Source organism: Pelodiscus sinensis, chromosome 2 (assembly GCF_052426305.1).
Source record: "Pelodiscus sinensis isolate ZL-2025 chromosome 2, ASM5242630v1, whole genome shotgun sequence".
Lineage (NCBI taxonomy): Eukaryota > Metazoa > Chordata > Testudines > Trionychidae > Pelodiscus > Pelodiscus sinensis.
The window spans coordinates 8,660,629-8,678,398 of NC_143053.1; the positions used below are offsets into that span (position 1 = coordinate 8,660,629).

Below are 17,770 nucleotides of genomic sequence, written 5' to 3' on the forward strand. Positions count from 1 at the left end.
TGGGTCGGACTTTTTTCGATGATCCGTGTCTGATGAGGGGAGGGCCCTGGGCTAGGTAATAGAAATGCAAAGCTGGGTGGGCAGGAAGCTTGGTGCTGCTTGTCCTGTTAGACTCCGCTTTTGCCAGCATCCTCAGACCGCCTTTCTCAGGGTCTGGCTTCCTGCTCATGGGAAAAGAGGCTTTTTTGTAGCCATTGAGTTTGGGCCCTTGGGGCTTCTCTCCGGTTACAAAAGCAGCCTGAAAGGGTTGAATCTTTTTTTTTTCTTTTTTTTTTCTGAATGCCTGTTCTTAGAAATATCACAAATGTCAGTGCTGCTGCTCCTTGATTTTGCTTGTCAAAACATCTGCTGCATCTCCGAGCATGTTCACTGTAACTTAACAGAGCAAGTGGAGGGAGGGTGGAAATTTAACCGAGACTGCCTTTCTCCAGAATGTTATTTAGTTATAGACCAGAAATAGGTGTTGTCAGAAACCAGCCAGCAAAGACTTCCAAGGAGTCTCTTCCTCTCTCGATGGCTCAGCTTTACTCTCACGACTCTTGTGAACTGGCCATTTCTCTAGCTGCCCAGTCACTATAGAGTCTTGAAGGGCAGGAAGATCCTGTGGGAAAAAACAAATAAGGCAGCTTGGGGACTATTCAGGACACTTTTTTCCATCACAAAGTTGAGCTGGGGAAGTGGAGGGGGGGCATGTTTTTAAATGACTCATTAGCCCAATTGTTTGGTTGGTTTGTTTTCCAGGTCGCTTTTACTGCCTCACAGCTAGAAAGGCTGATGTGGTAGAGATGAATCCTACTTAAAAGTTGAATGTGGGGCCAACAGGAAATCCCTAGCATAGACTCAGTAACTATGAGTGTGTCTGGACTACACGGCTCCATCGATGGAGCCGTGTAGATGAGTTTACTAGACATAGGAAAATGAAGCGGCGATTTAAATAATCGCTGCTTCATTTACATCAAAATGGCCGCCGCGCTGTGCCGATCAGCTGTGCCAGCACAGCAGGGCAGCCTGGACACTCTGTGGTCGACTGCTCCAGTAAACCTCATTTCACAAGGCTTACCTTGTCGACCGCGGAGTGTCCAGACTGCCCCGCTGTGCCGCCAAACAGCTGATCGGCACAACGCGGCGGCCATTTTGATGTAAATGAAGCGGTGATTATTTAAATCGCTGCTTCATTTTCCTTTGTCTAATAACTCATCTACATGGTTCCGTCGATGGAGCCATGTAATCTAGACATATCATGAATGCTCATCCCGGTGAGGGAGGAACCATAGACAATACCCCTGAAACTTGAAGGATCTGAAATTTCAGGCACAGTCCTGATATGCACTTGAGCCGTCTGACTCTCTGGGCTGTCAGTGGGCGTCTGAAGGGAACTGGGAGTCTAATGGGGTGGTTTATCCTCTGTTAGCCTTACTTGGTGATAAACCTAGAAGTGCAGAGGCTGACTGGGCAGGCGTTTAGGGTCAGGGTTGAGGGATGGTTCTCAGCGCCTGGTAGTTCACTCGTTTCCGGGTGGAGAGAGGCCACAAGGGTGAGGCCGGAGGAGTTTGCTTTGGACGGTGCTGGCCGATGGCGTAAGCCGCCCTGGGTGCTGCCCTGCAAGCGAGGCAGACGCCCATCTCAATGCCCCTTCCCTGCTGGCAGGCTGGAGAGAGCCCCCTGCACATCACAGTCCAGCACTGCCACCTGCCCGTGGTGGAGGAGATCCTCAACTCCCTGGCCACGGAGAAGGGCCACGCAGAGGCCACTGCCTGCGTCAACCAGGAAAACAAGGTGACTGGGGGGGGAGAGGAAGGGGCCTGTATGTGAGATGGGCCCAGTGCCTGAATGTCTATCTGGGCATGCCAGGCAGAGCATGCTAGGGACGTGTATGTGGGGGAGGGAGAGACGTGGCACGGGGGAATGAACCCCTCCAGCCAAGCCATGGAGACACCTTTCAAACTTGTCACCCTCTCCCAGGGAGAGCCAGAGGCACTCACATGCCATCAGAGCAGGGCCCTTTGCTCCCTCCCCCTGCCACTGCTCCCCTCCGTTGGGATGTTTGGTTCCTTCCAAGGCTGGAAGGTTTGGAGCAAAAAGCTGCTTTCCAGGGACGGTGCTAGAAACCTCTACCCAGACTGCCCTGCAATCCTCCCGCCCTCTCTTGCCTCTTCTCCTCCCCTCACCTTGCTCTGCTCCGGGCTCCTCTCTCTGGCCCTGATGCAAAGTCACTGAAAGCCTCTCCCGGACACCCGGGGGGTTTGGATCAGACCCTAAAACGGCAGATGGGCTGCGGTTCGGTCCCCACCTTCCTCCTGAGCTCGTCGGGAGACTTGAGACAGAAGCACATGCGCTTGCTGAGACCCTCTGTGGAGATCAGGGGCCTCGCATGGGAAAAGAGCGTTGATGGCTCGCGATCCTTGGCACGGGAGAGCCTGGAGCCCAGTGCAGGAGTAACCGAGGGTCGCCTCTACGTGCAGGAGCAGTGACTGAACAGGGAAGAATCAGGTTCCTTGCTTGCTGGGAGAGGTTTCCGGGGCTTGCCCTGGCCCTGTGCTAAGCCCGCGTGGTTACAGAGCAGCGCTGCACAGGAGCATGATCGGGACTCCGGGGGTCATGCGCTGCTTCGCTTGTTGTGCTTTGGCTTGTGCCCGTGCGCAGGCCGGGGAGACGCCCCTCCACCTGGCTGCAGCCGTGAAGAAGGACCTGGTGCACTTGGAGGAGGAGGAGACCAGGATCATCGCCATGCTCATGGAGTATGATGCCGACATCTCCCGCACCACTCGGCTGGTACGTACAAGCCTGGGGTCCACTGGGGCAAAGGACTCGGTGGATGCCTGACATCACTGTGCGTTACAGGCATATAAGGCCATCTGCCAAGCACCTTCCACCACAGTTAGCAGTGTGAGGGGCATGGGTTTCCCCAGACCTAGGAAGCTGAATTAATTGTGTGTCCTGTTTTGTCCTGAAAGTTCCCAGTAAAAGAGTCATTTACTCAGCGGGCTGCATGGAGAATGATTTGCAAAATTATTATTCCTGATTATTATTTTTAATAATAATAATTAGTAATAATGTCCTTGTTGAAGCAGCTATGTGCTTAGTTCTCTTGAAAACAACCCTCACAATGCAGCGGCTTGGATACTGCTTGGCTTAGCTGTCAGACTTCTGAAAAGAGTTAAAAATAAAAACGTATATATGAGACCTATAGTTATCTGCATCCTGGTGGGTCCCAAAGCACTTCCCCCATTGCGTATGCACCGTGCCATGGAAATATACAAGGCAGAACATGTCTACAAAGGAAACAACCAGTGCAACACATGCTGTACCTTAGTGGTAAAGACAGAATGAGGGGTAAGGACCCCAGAACAAACCCTTCCCTTCATGGTTTACCCGGAACAGGCAAGATCTTAGCTAGTAAGGAGTCCCCCATAAGTTCTCCTTACTCTTGACGGGGGGGGGGGGGGACTGGCGAAGTTGTTCAGGCTAACAGGGTGCATGGAGAGAGGTTTCTCCGAGTCCCTTTGGTTGTTGGTGTGTTGCAGTCTCTCGAGACCCCCCTGCATTACTGCGCCCGGGTGGGCAATTCGGACATCCTGCTGGAGATGCTGAAGCACATGAGCACCAGCCAAATGCAGCAGACCATTAACAAGCAAGCCAAGGTATTTCAGTCCTGTGCTGGGACCTCTCCCCTGGGTCTCCAAGGGGAGCATTTCTCAGCAGGAGCAATGACCGGCAGACAGGTTAACTCCGGAGAGTTCCTTGCTAGTTCTGCACCGCACCGGGCAGCCTGTGCAAACATCTAGACCTTGCATCCTTCAGCAGCTTTCGTTTGAATGGCCGGGGAAATGTGAGCGGCCAACGTGCCCTGGGGCTGCTGAACTGACAGGGGTGCTGAAGAAAAGCCCTTCCCAACTCCTTGGTGAGTGGCAGGCCACATGCACTAGTCTGCAGAGAGAACAATACCCACACACCAGGGATAGACAGACGCCTGGTTTGTAGGCTCTACTTTTTAAGCTAGAGCTCTGTGGGATGGTTCTTGGGTACCCAGAGCTGGGAGGCCTGCTTGTCCCCTGCCCGCAGCATGCAGTAGTCCAGCTCCTGAATGCAGGGGCGGGGAACCTTTTTTGGGTTAGGGGCCACTGACCCACAGAAAAATCAGTCGGGGGCTGCACACAAATGAGATGAGATACAACCCCCCCCCCCCACACACACACACACATTCCCCTCACACCAGAGTCTGGGCAGCCCAGGCTAGTAGATTTTGGGGGGGGGGCCCTACACTCTGGAGTGGGGCCCAAAATGAGGAGTTCAGTGTGGGGGAAGGGGTTGCGAGGAAGCAGGCTTGGAGTATGGGGTGTGGTAGGGAGGGTGTAGGAGTGGGTTGGGGGTTCTGGGAGGGAGGGTGCAGAAGCAGAGTGGGGGGGTGCCAGATCTGGGAGGAAAGGGGTCGTCAGGGCTGGAGTGCCAGCTCCCCAATGCTGGTGGGGGGGAACCTTGAGCCTCGGGGGCCAGATCCAGGCAAGCCAGGGCCAGATTCAGCCTTTGGGCCATAGGTTCCCCATCTCGGCCCTAACGGCACCAGCCTGTCAACCGCCTTTGCCCAATCTCCTCCAGGGTAGGCCTGCTCTGTTTTTGCCTGCCTGTGTGAAGCCCAGTCCCTGAGCGCCCTTGGAGCGTTCCTCTGGCGTGTTGTCAGTTTAACCCCTGAAATAAGCCCGCGTTGGCTTGGAAAGCGCTCACAGCCCAGAGCATCTTCCCTAGGGGCCAGGAATCCTTCCCCTGTGCCCGTAGGAGAGCTGCGGCCTGCTGGACGAGTGAAATGGGAAGGTCTAAGGGAATGGTTGTCCCAGGGGATGGCGACGGGCTGAGGACTCATTCGCCCCCAGGCGGGTTGGGGAGTGGCAAAGGGTCCTTGCCCTCGGCTGGCTCGTCGGCCGACGTGACGTGAGCTGGTGGCCTCAGGCCTTTTTTGAGGAGACGGGTGGCCACGTCATAGAGCCTCCGGCACGACTGGCATTGGCTGACAGTCACCTCAGAAAAGGGGGCAGACACTTAATGGACACTGAGACTGAGGTGCCATAAGGCTTGGCCGAGGTGGGTCCCTCCGCGTCGGCCCTCGGCAGGGAAGGCGTGTGAGGAATCTGGTGCTGTCATTGTCCGGCCGGTGCCCGTCGGGAGGGCTACACGGAGCTTTTCCTGGGGCTGTTCGTCCAGCACCTTTGCCCACCACTGAACTGACGGCATTTCTGAACCTCAGAGAGCGCTGGCTCTCCAGGGCTGTGACAATAGCAGGGAAGGAGCCAAAGAGCTAAGCAGGTCCCGTCTCTCCCTCCCATTCCTAGAACGGCTGGTCCCCGTTGCTGGTGGCGGCGGAGCGAGGACACACCGCGATAGTGAAGATCCTGCTCCAGCACCATGCTCGCGTCGACGTCTTCGATGAGGTAGGGACCCACCAGCGCCGCCTCAGCAGCATGACAATCCCGGTCCTCGGCAGGGGCCCGGCGCTTTGTGTACCTACCGAGGCTGTGGGAGAGGGTGGGGGAGATCCCTCTCTGGTGCATGGGCCTCATTCCAGAGTTGCTATGACTGACCTCAGAGTATGAGGGGAGCGTTTGAGGCCAGAGGCTGCACAGCCAAACCCACTGCTGGCAGCTGTCTCCAGACCCGCATGCTCCGGTGAGGTGTGAGCAGTGCCAACCAGTGATAGAAGGGAATGAAGGAGAACGAGAGCCGGCTGCAATATTCCTGTACAGAGCTTCCTTCTGAGCAAATACAGGCCAGATGAGTTCAGCATAAGATCCTTTGATGCACCGTCCGGTAGGGCCGAGGAGAACTTAAAGAAGGTATTTGACACATGGTATAAGACAGTTTAGCATTCCATTACACCTTCCCCTTTCAGTTCTACGTTCCTACCCCTTCCAATATTTGCACTAGCAGGCTATCTTGGAAGGTCGGGGAGTGTCTGAAATGTACCAGTTTTCTAACTACACAAACTCAAACGCTGCGTTTGCAATAACTGCCTGTGATCAATCTAGAATCCTTGAGTCACTGTCTTCTAGGTCTTCATCCTCCAGGAGTAGAGTTTGCTCTGATGATTGTTCTTTCTGAGGAACAAACTCCAGCTGTCGGTGCTAGAGTTTCATGCAGTATTCAAGGTGGAAGCATACTATCATAGAATACTAGAACTGGAAGGGACCTTGAGAGGTCATCGAGTCCAGTCCCCTGCCCTCACAGCAGGACCAAACACCATCTAGATCATCCCTGACAGGTGTCTATCCAACCTGCTCTTAAATATCTCCAGAGATGGAGATTCCACAACCTTCCTAGGCAATTTATTCCAGTGTTTAACCACCCTGGCAGGAAGTTTTTCCTAATGTCCAACCTAAACCTCCCTTGCTGCAATTAAGCCCATTGCTTCTTGTCCTATCCTCGGAGGCCAAGGAGAACATTTTTTTCTCCCTCCTCCTTGTAACACCCTTTTAGATACTTGAAAACCGCTATCATGTCCCCCCTCGGTCTTCTCTTTTCTAAACTAAACAAGCCCAGTTCTTTTAGTCTTCCCTCAAAGGTTCTGTTTTCTAGACCTTTCATCATTAGTGTTCCTCTTCTCTGGACCTTCTCCAGTTTCTCCACATCTTTCTTGAAATGTGGTGCCCAGAACTGGGCACAATATTCCAACTGAGTCCTATGGATTTATATATTGGCACTATTATATTTTATTTTATTATCTATCCATTTCCTAGTGGCACCTAACATTGTTAGCTCTTTTGGCTGCTGCTGCTGCTGCACACTACGCACATGTTTTCAGAGAATTATTCAAGATCTCTTTCTTGAGTTCTCACCACTAATTTTGACCCGATCATTGTGTATGTATAATTGAGATTGTTTTCCAATGTGCATTATTTTTGCATTGACCAACATTGAATTTCATCTGATGTTTTATTGCCCAGTGATCTATTTTTGTGAGATCCTTTTGTAAATTTTTGCAGTCTGCTTTGGACTTAACTATCTTGGGTAATTTTGTGTTGCCTGCAAATTTTGCCACCTCACTGTTTACCCTTTTTTCTAGATCATTTACAAATATATTGAACGGTACAGGTCCCAGTACAGATCCTTGGGGGACACAGCTATTTATTTCTTTCCTTTTGTTTCCTGTCTTTTAACCAGTTTCTGATCCATGAGAGGACCTTTACTCTTATCCCACGACTGTTTCCTTTTAGCCTTTTTATCTGATTTGGCTACTCTCTTCATGTCTTCCCATTTGGAGACAGATTTTTTTTTCCAAATTTGGAACAGTACTTAATTGTCTTCCCACTAGGATCTGTGTGGGACTATATCCAGCAGTTGCTATTGGTGTTGATCTGTAAGTCAGAAGAGCAAGGAATGGATATTTATGTGGTAGGATTTTCTTGGCTGTATGTGCTGGTTCCTCAGCCTCTTCTTCACTTGTGAGGAATGTGGACGACTAATAATATAACCAAACTCATATTTCATTCAGAATTACTCCTGTTCTACTGCAGTGAATTGTGGTCCGTTGTCTATCACTAGTTGTCTGAAAAGCAGAAATCATTGGATCATAGAACACTAGAACTGGAAGGGGCCTCAAGAGGTCATCAAGTCCAGTCCCCTCCCCTCCTGCTCTCAATAACTCCACAACATGTTACATCTTTCAGCTACAATATTTCTACATACTCAGAAAAATTGTCCACAACTACTAGGTAATGATGGCCTCTGAATTCACATACATCTGCCGCGAGTCTCTTCCAGAACCTGGTCTTAACTGTTTTAACATAACTTAACGGTGGTGTTCTTCACTGATCCATGTGTTGTGTTGGGTCTGGTGGTTATGCAGAGTTCACCTGCAGATTCTTTAGTCTTTGTCCTTGCTGTTCTCCAGACACCACACTGGCTCATCCTTTTAATGGTCATAAAGTGATGAGAGGCACATGGGAGTATTGCTGAGTTAAAATATACGTAGCGTGTTGGCTTGATCATGTCCCCCCTCTTAGAACTCTCTCCTCCCAAGCGGCCTGTTGGATTAATTCGTTTGGAAGTTCGTGGGGGCACAGACGTGGTTTGTAACACACAGGGTACCTGGGATGCTGTCGAAATATCTAGGGATTGTTAGTCTGCAGGCAAATCTCTGTAACGTGTCTGGCTAGAGAGGGTGTTCAAACTCTTTCTTGTCACAGTAAAGATCCTACAATAATTTCATATGCTGCCTGACACTAGACAGTGACTACGCAAACTCCCGCAGCCGGAGAGAGGGGACTAGAACTCATGTCTTGCAGCTCCAGAAACGCAGGCCTCTAGCATTTGCTCTAAAAGAAAGCTCCTTTGGCTGCCAGTAGTAGTAAGTTCTAGACCAGGGGCAGGGAACCTTTTTTGGGTCGGGGGCCGCTGACCCACAGCAAAACCCATTAGGGGATGCACACAGGTCAAAAACAAAAATCCAAAACCACTGACGTGGCCCCCGACTGAGAAGGGGAAAGACACTCTCCACGTTCCCCTGGCACACCAGAGCCTAGTGCAGCCTCAGCTAGTAGATTGTGTGTGTGCTCCAGCCTCATGGGGAGGTGACGGGGGGCTGCAGTGCCGGCGTGGGCTCCCCAAAGCTGGGGAAAGCTCTGAGCCTCAGGGGTTGGATGCAGACAAGCCAGCGGCTGCATCCGGGGTTCCCCACTCCTGTTCTAGATGCTCACTGTGGTCCTGCCACTGGAGAGCAGCACCAATCTAAGACACTTGCATGGTTCCCATCACCCTGGTATCGGAGCATCTCAGAGCCCTTTGGAAGTCGGGCACTGCTCTGATCCTCACTTTACCAGTGGGGAACGGAGAGGCCAAGGGTACGTCTACACTGCAAATCAAACCCTTGGGTTCAAGACTCAAGCCAGGATCACCCTGTGGACTCACAGCGTTGGGCTAAAAATAAGAGTGGAGCTGCTCTAGCCCAGGTTTTCAGCCCCTTCCCCCTTGCTGGGTTTCAGCCTGAGCCCAAACCTCTGTGCTGCTGTTTGTAACTCCACAGCACGAGCCCAAGTCAGCTGACCCAGGCTTTGAGCAGGGCCTGCCTCGCTTGGGCTCAGAGTTTCCCTCTTGTACTGTATGGCTTCTGCTGGGCCTAAGGGCTTCTTAACCTCGGCCCCATGCAGTTTCTGCCCGAAGCCTGAGGCTCAGGGCTTCCCTCCCCCGTCACGCACACAGCGTCCGCTGTGCAGCTTCTGCTGAGGCTCTGGGAAATCCTTCTCCTCCTCCCATTTGGCTCGTGCTCACTTGGGGCTTCCCCTCACCACCCACCCCATTTGCCACTGCTGGCAGGAGAGAGCAGCCAGGGGAGGGGCTGGAGAGGAACCAGGCAGCAGAGGTGACAGGGCCATACTCTAGGCATACAAGTAAATACGGCTGCCATGGGGCACCTGAAAATTTGGTGCCCCAAATTTCCAGGTGCTCTACACAGCTGCGTATTTCGTGTGTGCCCAGAGACAGCCCTGGCTCTGAGGCTTACCGCGTTGGGTCTTCTTTTTTTCTGCTTAGCCATACTAGTGGGGTTAAGTCACTTGCCCAGAGTCAGAGGCAGTTGATGGAGTGGGTCCTTGAAGCAAGGTCTTCCGATCACTCCTCTAGCACCCAAACCTCTTGACCGTTCTTCTGACCAGTCACGCCTATACACAGACACACAAACTTGCTTGACGGCTTTGACTAGGGTCCAGAAGAACCACGCAGCAACGGTTTCGTGGCACAGTACTTGTGGGGAGCCCCCGTGAATGGGAGGTGGGACGCGTCCATGGTTCCGGTGGCCAGTCGCTCTGATTTTCTGGTTCCCTGGGTGACCGCAGCAGGTGGGTTGGTGGCTTTGTCTCGCAGCACGGGAAAGCCGCTTTGCACCTGGCCGCAGAGAACGGCCACGACCAGATTGCCGACGTCCTGCTGTGGCACAAGGCCTTCGTCAACGCCAAGACCAAACTGGGCCTGACGCCGCTTCACCTCAGCGCCCAGAACGGCTACAACCATCTAGTCAAGCGCCTTGTGGAGACGCACCTGGCCAGCATTGATGCTATGACCCTGGTAAGGAGGGGCCTTTGGGTGAGACTCCACTGCATGCACTTCCCTTCAACTCCGACTGTATCCATTCCACCCCAGCACGAGGCTGCTTTTTTCAGGCGGATACATGGTGCGAGGTTCTCACTTCTCACGCGGATACATGTTTGGTAGACGGGTCAGAGGGATGTAAAAGGGCCCCCAAAGTCCCTTATCTGCCTGGGAGAGCAGTCCCCTGCGGAAGACGGTTGTAAGACGGCCTGTCGAGAAGAACCCATCTCGCACAGCCTGCTTGTGCAAGAAGCCGGGCTGGGAGCCAGAGGGATGTCTCAGGGGTAGGCCATAGAACTCAGGGCTGAGGAGAGCAATGGCCCCAAGGGCAGCTGGTGAAATGATTTAGGCTCCTGTGGCTGTGTCTAAATTATGCTGGGAATCTCTCCACTCCGTAGAGCAGCCGGGGGTCTGACAGGTACAAAGGTGGCTTCGAGCCACTGAAGTCCTTCCTCCCCCTAGCCGGGAGTCCTGAGCTGTGCCTCCAAGAAGCTGGCCACAGACCCACAGTCCAAGAAAGTCTTGGTGTTGGTTGCGTTGGTGTCCCAGTTGCGTGAGATGTCGTCAGGGTGGAGAACGACCTTCTTGGTTGCTTAGGATTGTCTGGGCCAGGGCAGAAGCTGCAGCATTTGCTAACGCGTTGGGACAGTCTAGTGCAGACAAGCCCCGCTGCCTTTAACCTGTGCGAAACTCATGGGCTGTCTGGGCTTTCATGAGGACTCGCCTTGGGTGAACTTGTATTTTGTGCCTCCTTGGCTTCCCACTTCACCCCACCAGCCCTCCCAGCCTCCCTGGCTCCTGCTGCTTCCCTGGGCTCCCTCCCCCCATATTGCCCCCAGACCCTGCTGCCTCTCTCCCTGCTGCCCGAAGCTCTCTCCTGCAATCTTGCACCCCAGCCTGCCCCCTCCTTGCCTTTAGACCATGGTGCCTCCGACCACAGAACCCTAGACGGTCGCCCATGTCACCCATCCATACAACGGGCCCTGGGTTTAATCAGACTGGGTTAGCACATGTTAAAGGCAGGGGGCCTTGAATACACCAGGTTCTTCAAAGATGTGTGTTAGCCTGTGCTTGCCTCATTCCCTTCCCTCCTAGACCTCATCTTCACTGGGGAAAGAGGCGTCTAGTTAGCCAACATGAGGCAACAAAGCATGAGGCAAAACCCTGTTTGGAGACAAGGCCACGTGTCGCTTTCCCATGGGTTGGCAGGTTGAGGTGCAAACCCAATGGCTCCTAAAGCGTAGGGATGTATTGTTTCACTAGTTAACTGATTACAGGGGAGGGCAGGCAGGGGGGAGGGGTGTTGGTGCTGGCCCCCCACTCCCGACCCTGCTGCAGGCAGGGGCTGCACTGGCCAGGCAGGAGTAGCCCCTGCCGGTGGGGTGTCCGGACCCACCTCAGACAGGGGCTGCTCCAGCCCCCACCAGTTAACCTTAACCTTAAGGGTGAGGCTTACCAGGTAATCGGTTAAACATTTGCAGAAGAGAAGAGTGAGGGGGGATTTGATGTTTCAACTTCCTGAAGGGAGGTTCAAAAGAGGATGGCGAGAGGCTGTTCACAGTGGGGGCAGATGGCAGAGCGAGGAGCAATGGGCTCAAGTTACAGTGGGGGAGGTCTAGGTTGGATATTAGGAAAAACTATTTCCCTAGGCGGGTGATAAGGCACTGGGATGGGTTCCCTAGGGAGGTGGTGGAATCTCCATCCCTAGAGGTGTTTAAGTCTCGGCTTGACAAAGCCCTGGCTGGGTTGATTTAGGTGGGATTGGTCCTGCCTTGGGCAGGGGGCTGGACTTGATGACTCCTGAGGTCTCTTCCAGCTCTCTGATTCTATAATCCTTACCTCAGAACTTTCACCTCAGCCTGTGAATGGGTGGAAGCTATAAACTGACTGGCCTTCGGTCAGGCCTTACCAGCTAACCCGTGGTAAGAAAAGGCCTTTCCCCAGTGAAGACACACCACTATGTTTCCAAGGCCCAAAGCGGTGTCTGCGCTCAGAGACCTATAGGGCTGGCCCCTCGCCGGGGGTGGTGTTGCCTCCTGTGGGGAAGCCGGCGGGACAGCACCTCGTACTGAAACGTGTGTGGCTTTTGTCCCCGGGCAGGCCAAGCGAACCCCTCTGCACCTCGCCGCGCTGACCGGCCAGCTGGACGTGTGCACCAGCCTGCTGAGCATGAATGCGGACGTCAACGCCACCGACATCGTAAGTCTCTCTCGCGTGTGGCCAGTCTGGCCCTGCAGCAGGGCACTGGGGAGGGTGTTTCACAAGCCGGGTGGAAACAAGTGCATCTCAGCACAAAACATCCCGCCTCAGCTGCTGCTGCCAAAGACAAAACACGTTGCTTTCTCCTTGGGCTTTTTAGGCTCTTTCTGGATGGATGCAACATGGAATCTCATGGTCATCCCCGAACTGTCTCTCCCCACCCCAGTTTGATTGCTGTTTTCCTTTGCTAAGGCCATTTGGAGAGGGGGACCCCATGCCATGGTGGCTGGGTGCTAGATTCCCCTTCCCCGCTTACTGCCGTTCTGTCGGCAGAATGTCCCTTCCGAAGTTCCCAGCCCCTAGAAATCTCCTAACGCCCCCAGATCGTGATGCTGTGCTCTCCCCCCACCTGCCCCTCCTGCAGGCCTGGAGTGGTTTAGCCCCACGGGGAAGTGGTATCGTCCCCATTTGGAGGCAATGAGGCAGGTAGCAAGTTGTCTAAGGATTGGGACTGTAGCTCCCGTCCCCTGAATCTCTGCTCTGTGCCTTAGCCCGTAGATTGTCCTTTCTCCCCAAAAGAAGCCTCACCACTGGGCGCTGCTATAACTGCCATCCATCTGGCTCTCTCCAAGTGCAGAGAGGGCAGGACATCCCTTGGATTGTAACTTTCACCCATCCTGCTCCACTGCTCTGCTAATCTATTGCTGAATTGAATGTGTTCAGCCGCTTGCCACTGGTCAGATGGCAAAAGTACCCCATGAAGTACTTGTGACTTCTCCTGGGGGGACGGACGGCGGGGGACAGGAGGTTGGCTCTGCCACTGACTCACTTTGTGACCTTGGGCAAATCACTTGTCTGTTTTGTGCCTCCGTTTCCCCATCTGTAAACTGGGGTCAGGGATTGTTCACAAGGCTCTGATGGGGCTTAATACATTGGCGTATATGATCTCCTCCAGTGGAAGATGAGTTAGAGGGGCCACAGCTTGTTATTGAATTGGCAGGAGTGCTTACACCTCCCTGCGTCTGTGCCAGACGTCACTTTTAATCGCTTGCTGCTCTGCTTTGTGTCCCTTGCTGCTTTTCCCCCCTGCATACGGATATTTTATTGCAAACATTCCGTGCTGTTTTTTACGGCCGGATATTTCACTTGCTGGCCTCTTTCCATGGCTGATTGCTGTGTCTTTCTCATTGTCGGTTCCTCTGCTAAACATAACAGTTGGGAGCACGCTGGGGGAGCTGTCTTACCTCTTGGGGAGCAGGAACGGCCAGGGACACCATGTGAGAGCGAGCAAGCGGATGAGTGTGCGAGTGAGTGTGAGAATTCAGTGCTGGTGAAAGGAGCCAGACGGCCATCTCTGAAGATGTGATTGCAGAGACTCATGCTGCCACTGCTTGTGTTACCCCTGTGGCCCTGCAGGCTTTCTTCTCCACCTTGCATGCACACACCCGTCCGCCGATGTCCCTCGCCCCTGTACCTCTCAGCTGAGTAGCAGGTGTTCTAGCTTTCTAAACCCCTGCCCTTAGTCCATCTTCACCGCAAGTTCAGCTGTTGGCCAGCAGGCTAGAGAGGGCCCATGGGGAATCAATCCAGGAAGCTTCTTCGGTGCCGTAGTTCTATGGCGCAGTTTCACAGGTACCTTTGGGAGCAGTGGCAAGAGCCAGAGAACACAAGCAAAATTCCCCTCGTGGTTTTGATTTTGCGAATGCCCAAAGCAAAGCAGGGACTTTGTGCCCCACAGCCTGGAGCCTGCTTCGGTGGTAGCAGGGATGCAGGATCTCAGACAACTGTCTTGGCAGGTTAAAATACTTTTCCATTCAACCCTCACAGACGAGTGGTTGATTTTGTTTTCCGTCTCCAGCTGCCTGATCAAAAAAAGGCCCGATCTAGCCCCAAACATGACCCTTTGGATACAGTCCAGGTGGCTCAGGGCTGAATTTCCCGCCTCTCTAAGGGAAGCCTTTAATTTGGGGAAAATTTCTCCCTTCAAATCTGAACATGTGAATTTGAAAAATGTCCCCTCTTTTGCCCTGGCCTCTAAGCACCTCAGAGGACTGGAGACCCAGCCAAGCCCCGGACAGGCTGGGGTTTCACAGAGCCTGGTTCTGTTTTCCCCTCAGCACGGACAGACGCCGTTGCACCTGGCTGCGGAGAACGACCATTCGGAGGTGGTTCAGTTCTTTCTGAAGCACAGGCCAGAACTGGTGACTTCCGCCAACGTGGAAGGCTCGACCTGCGCCCACCTCGCTGCCTCTAAAGGCAGCGTTGCTGTGATCAAGGAGCTGCTGAAGTTCAACAAGGTGGGGGCGACCACGGCACGCAACAAGGTGAGTCCCTGTGGCGGTGGCCCTGTCCGGCTGGGCCGTGTCACACCGGGCTGACCCCACGGCCTAGATCTGCGCCTGCTCCGGTATCCCAGAGGGATTAGGAAGCTGGGAGTTAAACCTTCATGCAGGAGTGAGCAGGGGGGAATGGAGAGCTCTCCAGGGAGGATTCTGTGTAGAGGAAGAGGGTGTTGCACCATCTGTCTCCCATCTGTGTGAAAGCTCATGCAGTGCCCAGCTAGGACCTGGTGGATCATTGATTCGGCGTGGCCACGTGATCAGAGTCTTAGCTCCGCGGACAGCAGGCCTCCGGAGTGTCATTGCTCTGCTCCCTGCGGCCACCTCAGAAATGCAACAAGCTCAGACCTGCCCAAGAAAACGGGGGACAGCTGATGTACCCCTATGGACTCAGCTCTCCCGGAGGGTGGGTGCAAAGAGGCCAGAACTCACATTAGTTGCATCTTCCAACATCACCATCCAGACATGGAGAAACTGGATAACCCCAGTCACAGCGCAGACCTGATACTCCGCCTCTTTGCTGTGATAACACAATAAGGGAACCCCTCTGTCTTCCTCACAGCCTTCAGGAGACAGAGGAGTCTAGACAAGACCCTAAGGGGAACGTGCCGGTTTTAGTGAAGGATGTTTTCCCCTTCCCCTTTGTACCAAGCCATGGGCAGGCCTTCCGACAACTCTCGGCTGATTTTCAGCAATACATTTGCTGCAGCTTCTCCCTTTTCTTTGGTGATCATGTAGCTACAGTAGGAAGGGCTTTGGCTGCACAAGGTAGTGCAAGGTGTCCTTTGCTGTGAGGTTGCTTGCAGCTCTCTTGGGGCCTGGCTTGTTGGGCCAAGCAGAAGCCTGGCAGTCATAGCTGCTAGCAATCCACCCACCCCCCACAGGCGATTCGGCACAGCTGTTTGCCCCTCTGCTCTCCGTGGCCTGTATGAAGAATCGCAGGTCGCACCCTCAGGCCAAGGTAGCATTGAAGAGAGCCAGGCCTGAGGCATTTGGAGGAGAAGTTCTGGTGCCCTCGCCTCACCGCTCTTGTGAGCCCCGCATGACGAGTGCCACCCCTCGTGTGCGCACTAGCAGAGGCACTGCCCAGGGCTAGTTACCCCGCCGGTCTGTCTTTGTGTTGCAGACAAACAACTCCACTCCCCTGCACCTGGCAGCCGCCGGGGGGCACTGCGAGGTGGTGACGGTCTTGCTGCAGACGGGAGCCTCGGCCGTGGAGGAGGACGGCGTAAGTACCCAGGGCTCCGCCGTGCAGATCCCAGCCCATACGGCAGAGCGGGTGAACACAGGGTGGGGTGGCTGCCCCCTTTGGCCGGCAGAGTCAAGAGCATGAAGTCTTGTAACTCTGGGTATGTCTACACTACCCCGCTAGTTCGAACTAGCGGGGTAATGTATGCATACCGCACTTGCAAATGAAGCCCGGGATTTGAATTTCCCGGGCTTCATTAGCATAAGCGGGGAGCCGCCATTTTTAAATCCCCGCTGCTTCGAACCCCGTGCAGCGCGGCTACACGGGGCTCGAACTAGGTAGTTCGGACTAGGGTGCCTATTCCGAACTACCGGTACACCTCATTTCACGAGGAGTAACGGTAGTTCGGAATAGGCACCTAGTCCGAACTACCTAGTTCGAGCCCCGTGTAGCCGCGCTGCACGGGGTTCGAAGCAGTGGGGATTTAAAAATGGCGGCTCCCCGCTTATGCTAATGAAGCCCGGGAAATTCAAATCCCGGGCTTCATTAGCAAGTGCGGTATGCATACATTACCCTCCTAGTTCGAACTAGGAGGGTAGTGTAGACATACCCTCAGTGATCAGCACGGGGGAGGGGTGTAACACCCACTCGCCTATTGGTTCAAATGCCCCTCCCTCATTTCCAGGGGCATGCTCAGAAGAGCATCTCCCTTTGGCAGGGAGAGTCGCATCCAAAAAACGTACAGGCATCCTCGCCGCTATCCTCCATGGGAGCCTTTCCCTCTCCAGGGAAGCACTAGCCTTTCTTTGAGATGCTCAAGTAAAAGCAGCCCTGCCCTGGTCCTTTATACCTCTTCCCTCCTCCGGTTTGTCTCTTGTAGATGAGTCCCAGGTGGGCGCCATGTTGAGACTGGTGAGCTGTTTAATTCAGGGAGGCCGGGTGAAAGCCCTCTGCCCCAAACTGTGACAGGGCTGTGATGTTTCACCTGTAACCAACCAGCCTCCTCTTCCTTCGTGACGCTTCGAACAATTCCAGGCTAAGATGGTAGCTCTCTATTGGGTAGCCTGGTGTGCTGGCTGCCCAGTCAGCCGGTGACAACCTGAATCACCACAGCATGGCGCCAGACTGTGATGTGAGTGTCAGAACCCCAGAGAATACGGATAGACCCTAGGAGGCCTGCTCAAAAGCTCTGCCCCTCGCTCCCACTTCCTCCGTTGCAGTGACAGCACCCTGGGGTTTGCACTCGGCCCCGATGCTTTTCCTCTGCTCCTCAGGAAGGAATGACGGCAATTCACCTGGCCGCCAAACATGGGCACCTCAGCGTGCTGGAGGCCTTAAAGGGTAGCGTCTCCTTGAGCATCGCCAGCACCAAGGTAAGTGAGCAGTCACTGGCTGTGCCCAGCGGGGGGCCTGCCGCCTGTGGCGTGGATGCGGCGGTGCAGCCGCGCTTGACATGAAAGCAGCCGCGGTGTGGACACAACGCAGCCGGTGTTTGTCGTGACGGGGTCATTGGTGAGTGTCGCGACCTGGTTCTGTGTCCAGTGGAGATAGGGCCACACCTCAAAGCAGGGAAGTGCATGGGACACACAGTCATTGGTCATGGCTAGTTCCTGCTGTGTCGCGCACTGTGTGTACCCCTATGAGAGACAGGCTCCGCCCCAACGAGCTTCCAAAGAGCCCAGGCAGACAGAGAGTGGGAGAAAAGGAGCATTAGTGTCCCCATTGGACGGAAGGGAAACGGGCCCAGAGAGACCAAGACAAGATTTCCGAAGGTGACTACAGGTTTGGACCTCCCTAGTCCGGCATCCTGGGACCTGACTGGCCCCAAACGAGGGAGTTTTCTGAACCAGGGAGGTGAGGCCTCCAGGCTCTCCTCGGGAGGCTCCAGCCTTCTGGCCAGGCTCCCCTCCTGGTGCCTGGTCATCAGGCTTCGTTTTCCCCTGCTGGCCATGTTCCCTGTCTCTGACCGGGC

The 17,770-nt window shown here is 54.2% G+C and overlaps 1 protein-coding gene across 1 annotated transcript in view; it reads left to right on the plus strand.

Annotated features, from left to right (window-relative positions):
* Positions 1-17,770, plus strand: part of LOC102455565 (uncharacterized) — a 52,502-nt gene that overhangs the window by 18,541 nt on the left and 16,191 nt on the right. The window contains exons 10-18 of the mRNA XM_089776146.1: positions 1,648-1,776; positions 2,644-2,772; positions 3,525-3,641; positions 5,325-5,423; positions 9,847-10,047; positions 12,172-12,270; positions 14,388-14,594; positions 15,736-15,837; positions 17,073-17,171. Of these exons, the coding sequence (XP_089632272.1) occupies positions 1,648-1,776; positions 2,644-2,772; positions 3,525-3,641; positions 5,325-5,423; positions 9,847-10,047; positions 12,172-12,270; positions 14,388-14,594; positions 15,736-15,837; positions 17,073-17,171 (1,182 nt within the window). The remainder of the gene's footprint in view (positions 1-1,647; positions 1,777-2,643; positions 2,773-3,524; positions 3,642-5,324; positions 5,424-9,846; positions 10,048-12,171; positions 12,271-14,387; positions 14,595-15,735; positions 15,838-17,072; positions 17,172-17,770) is intronic.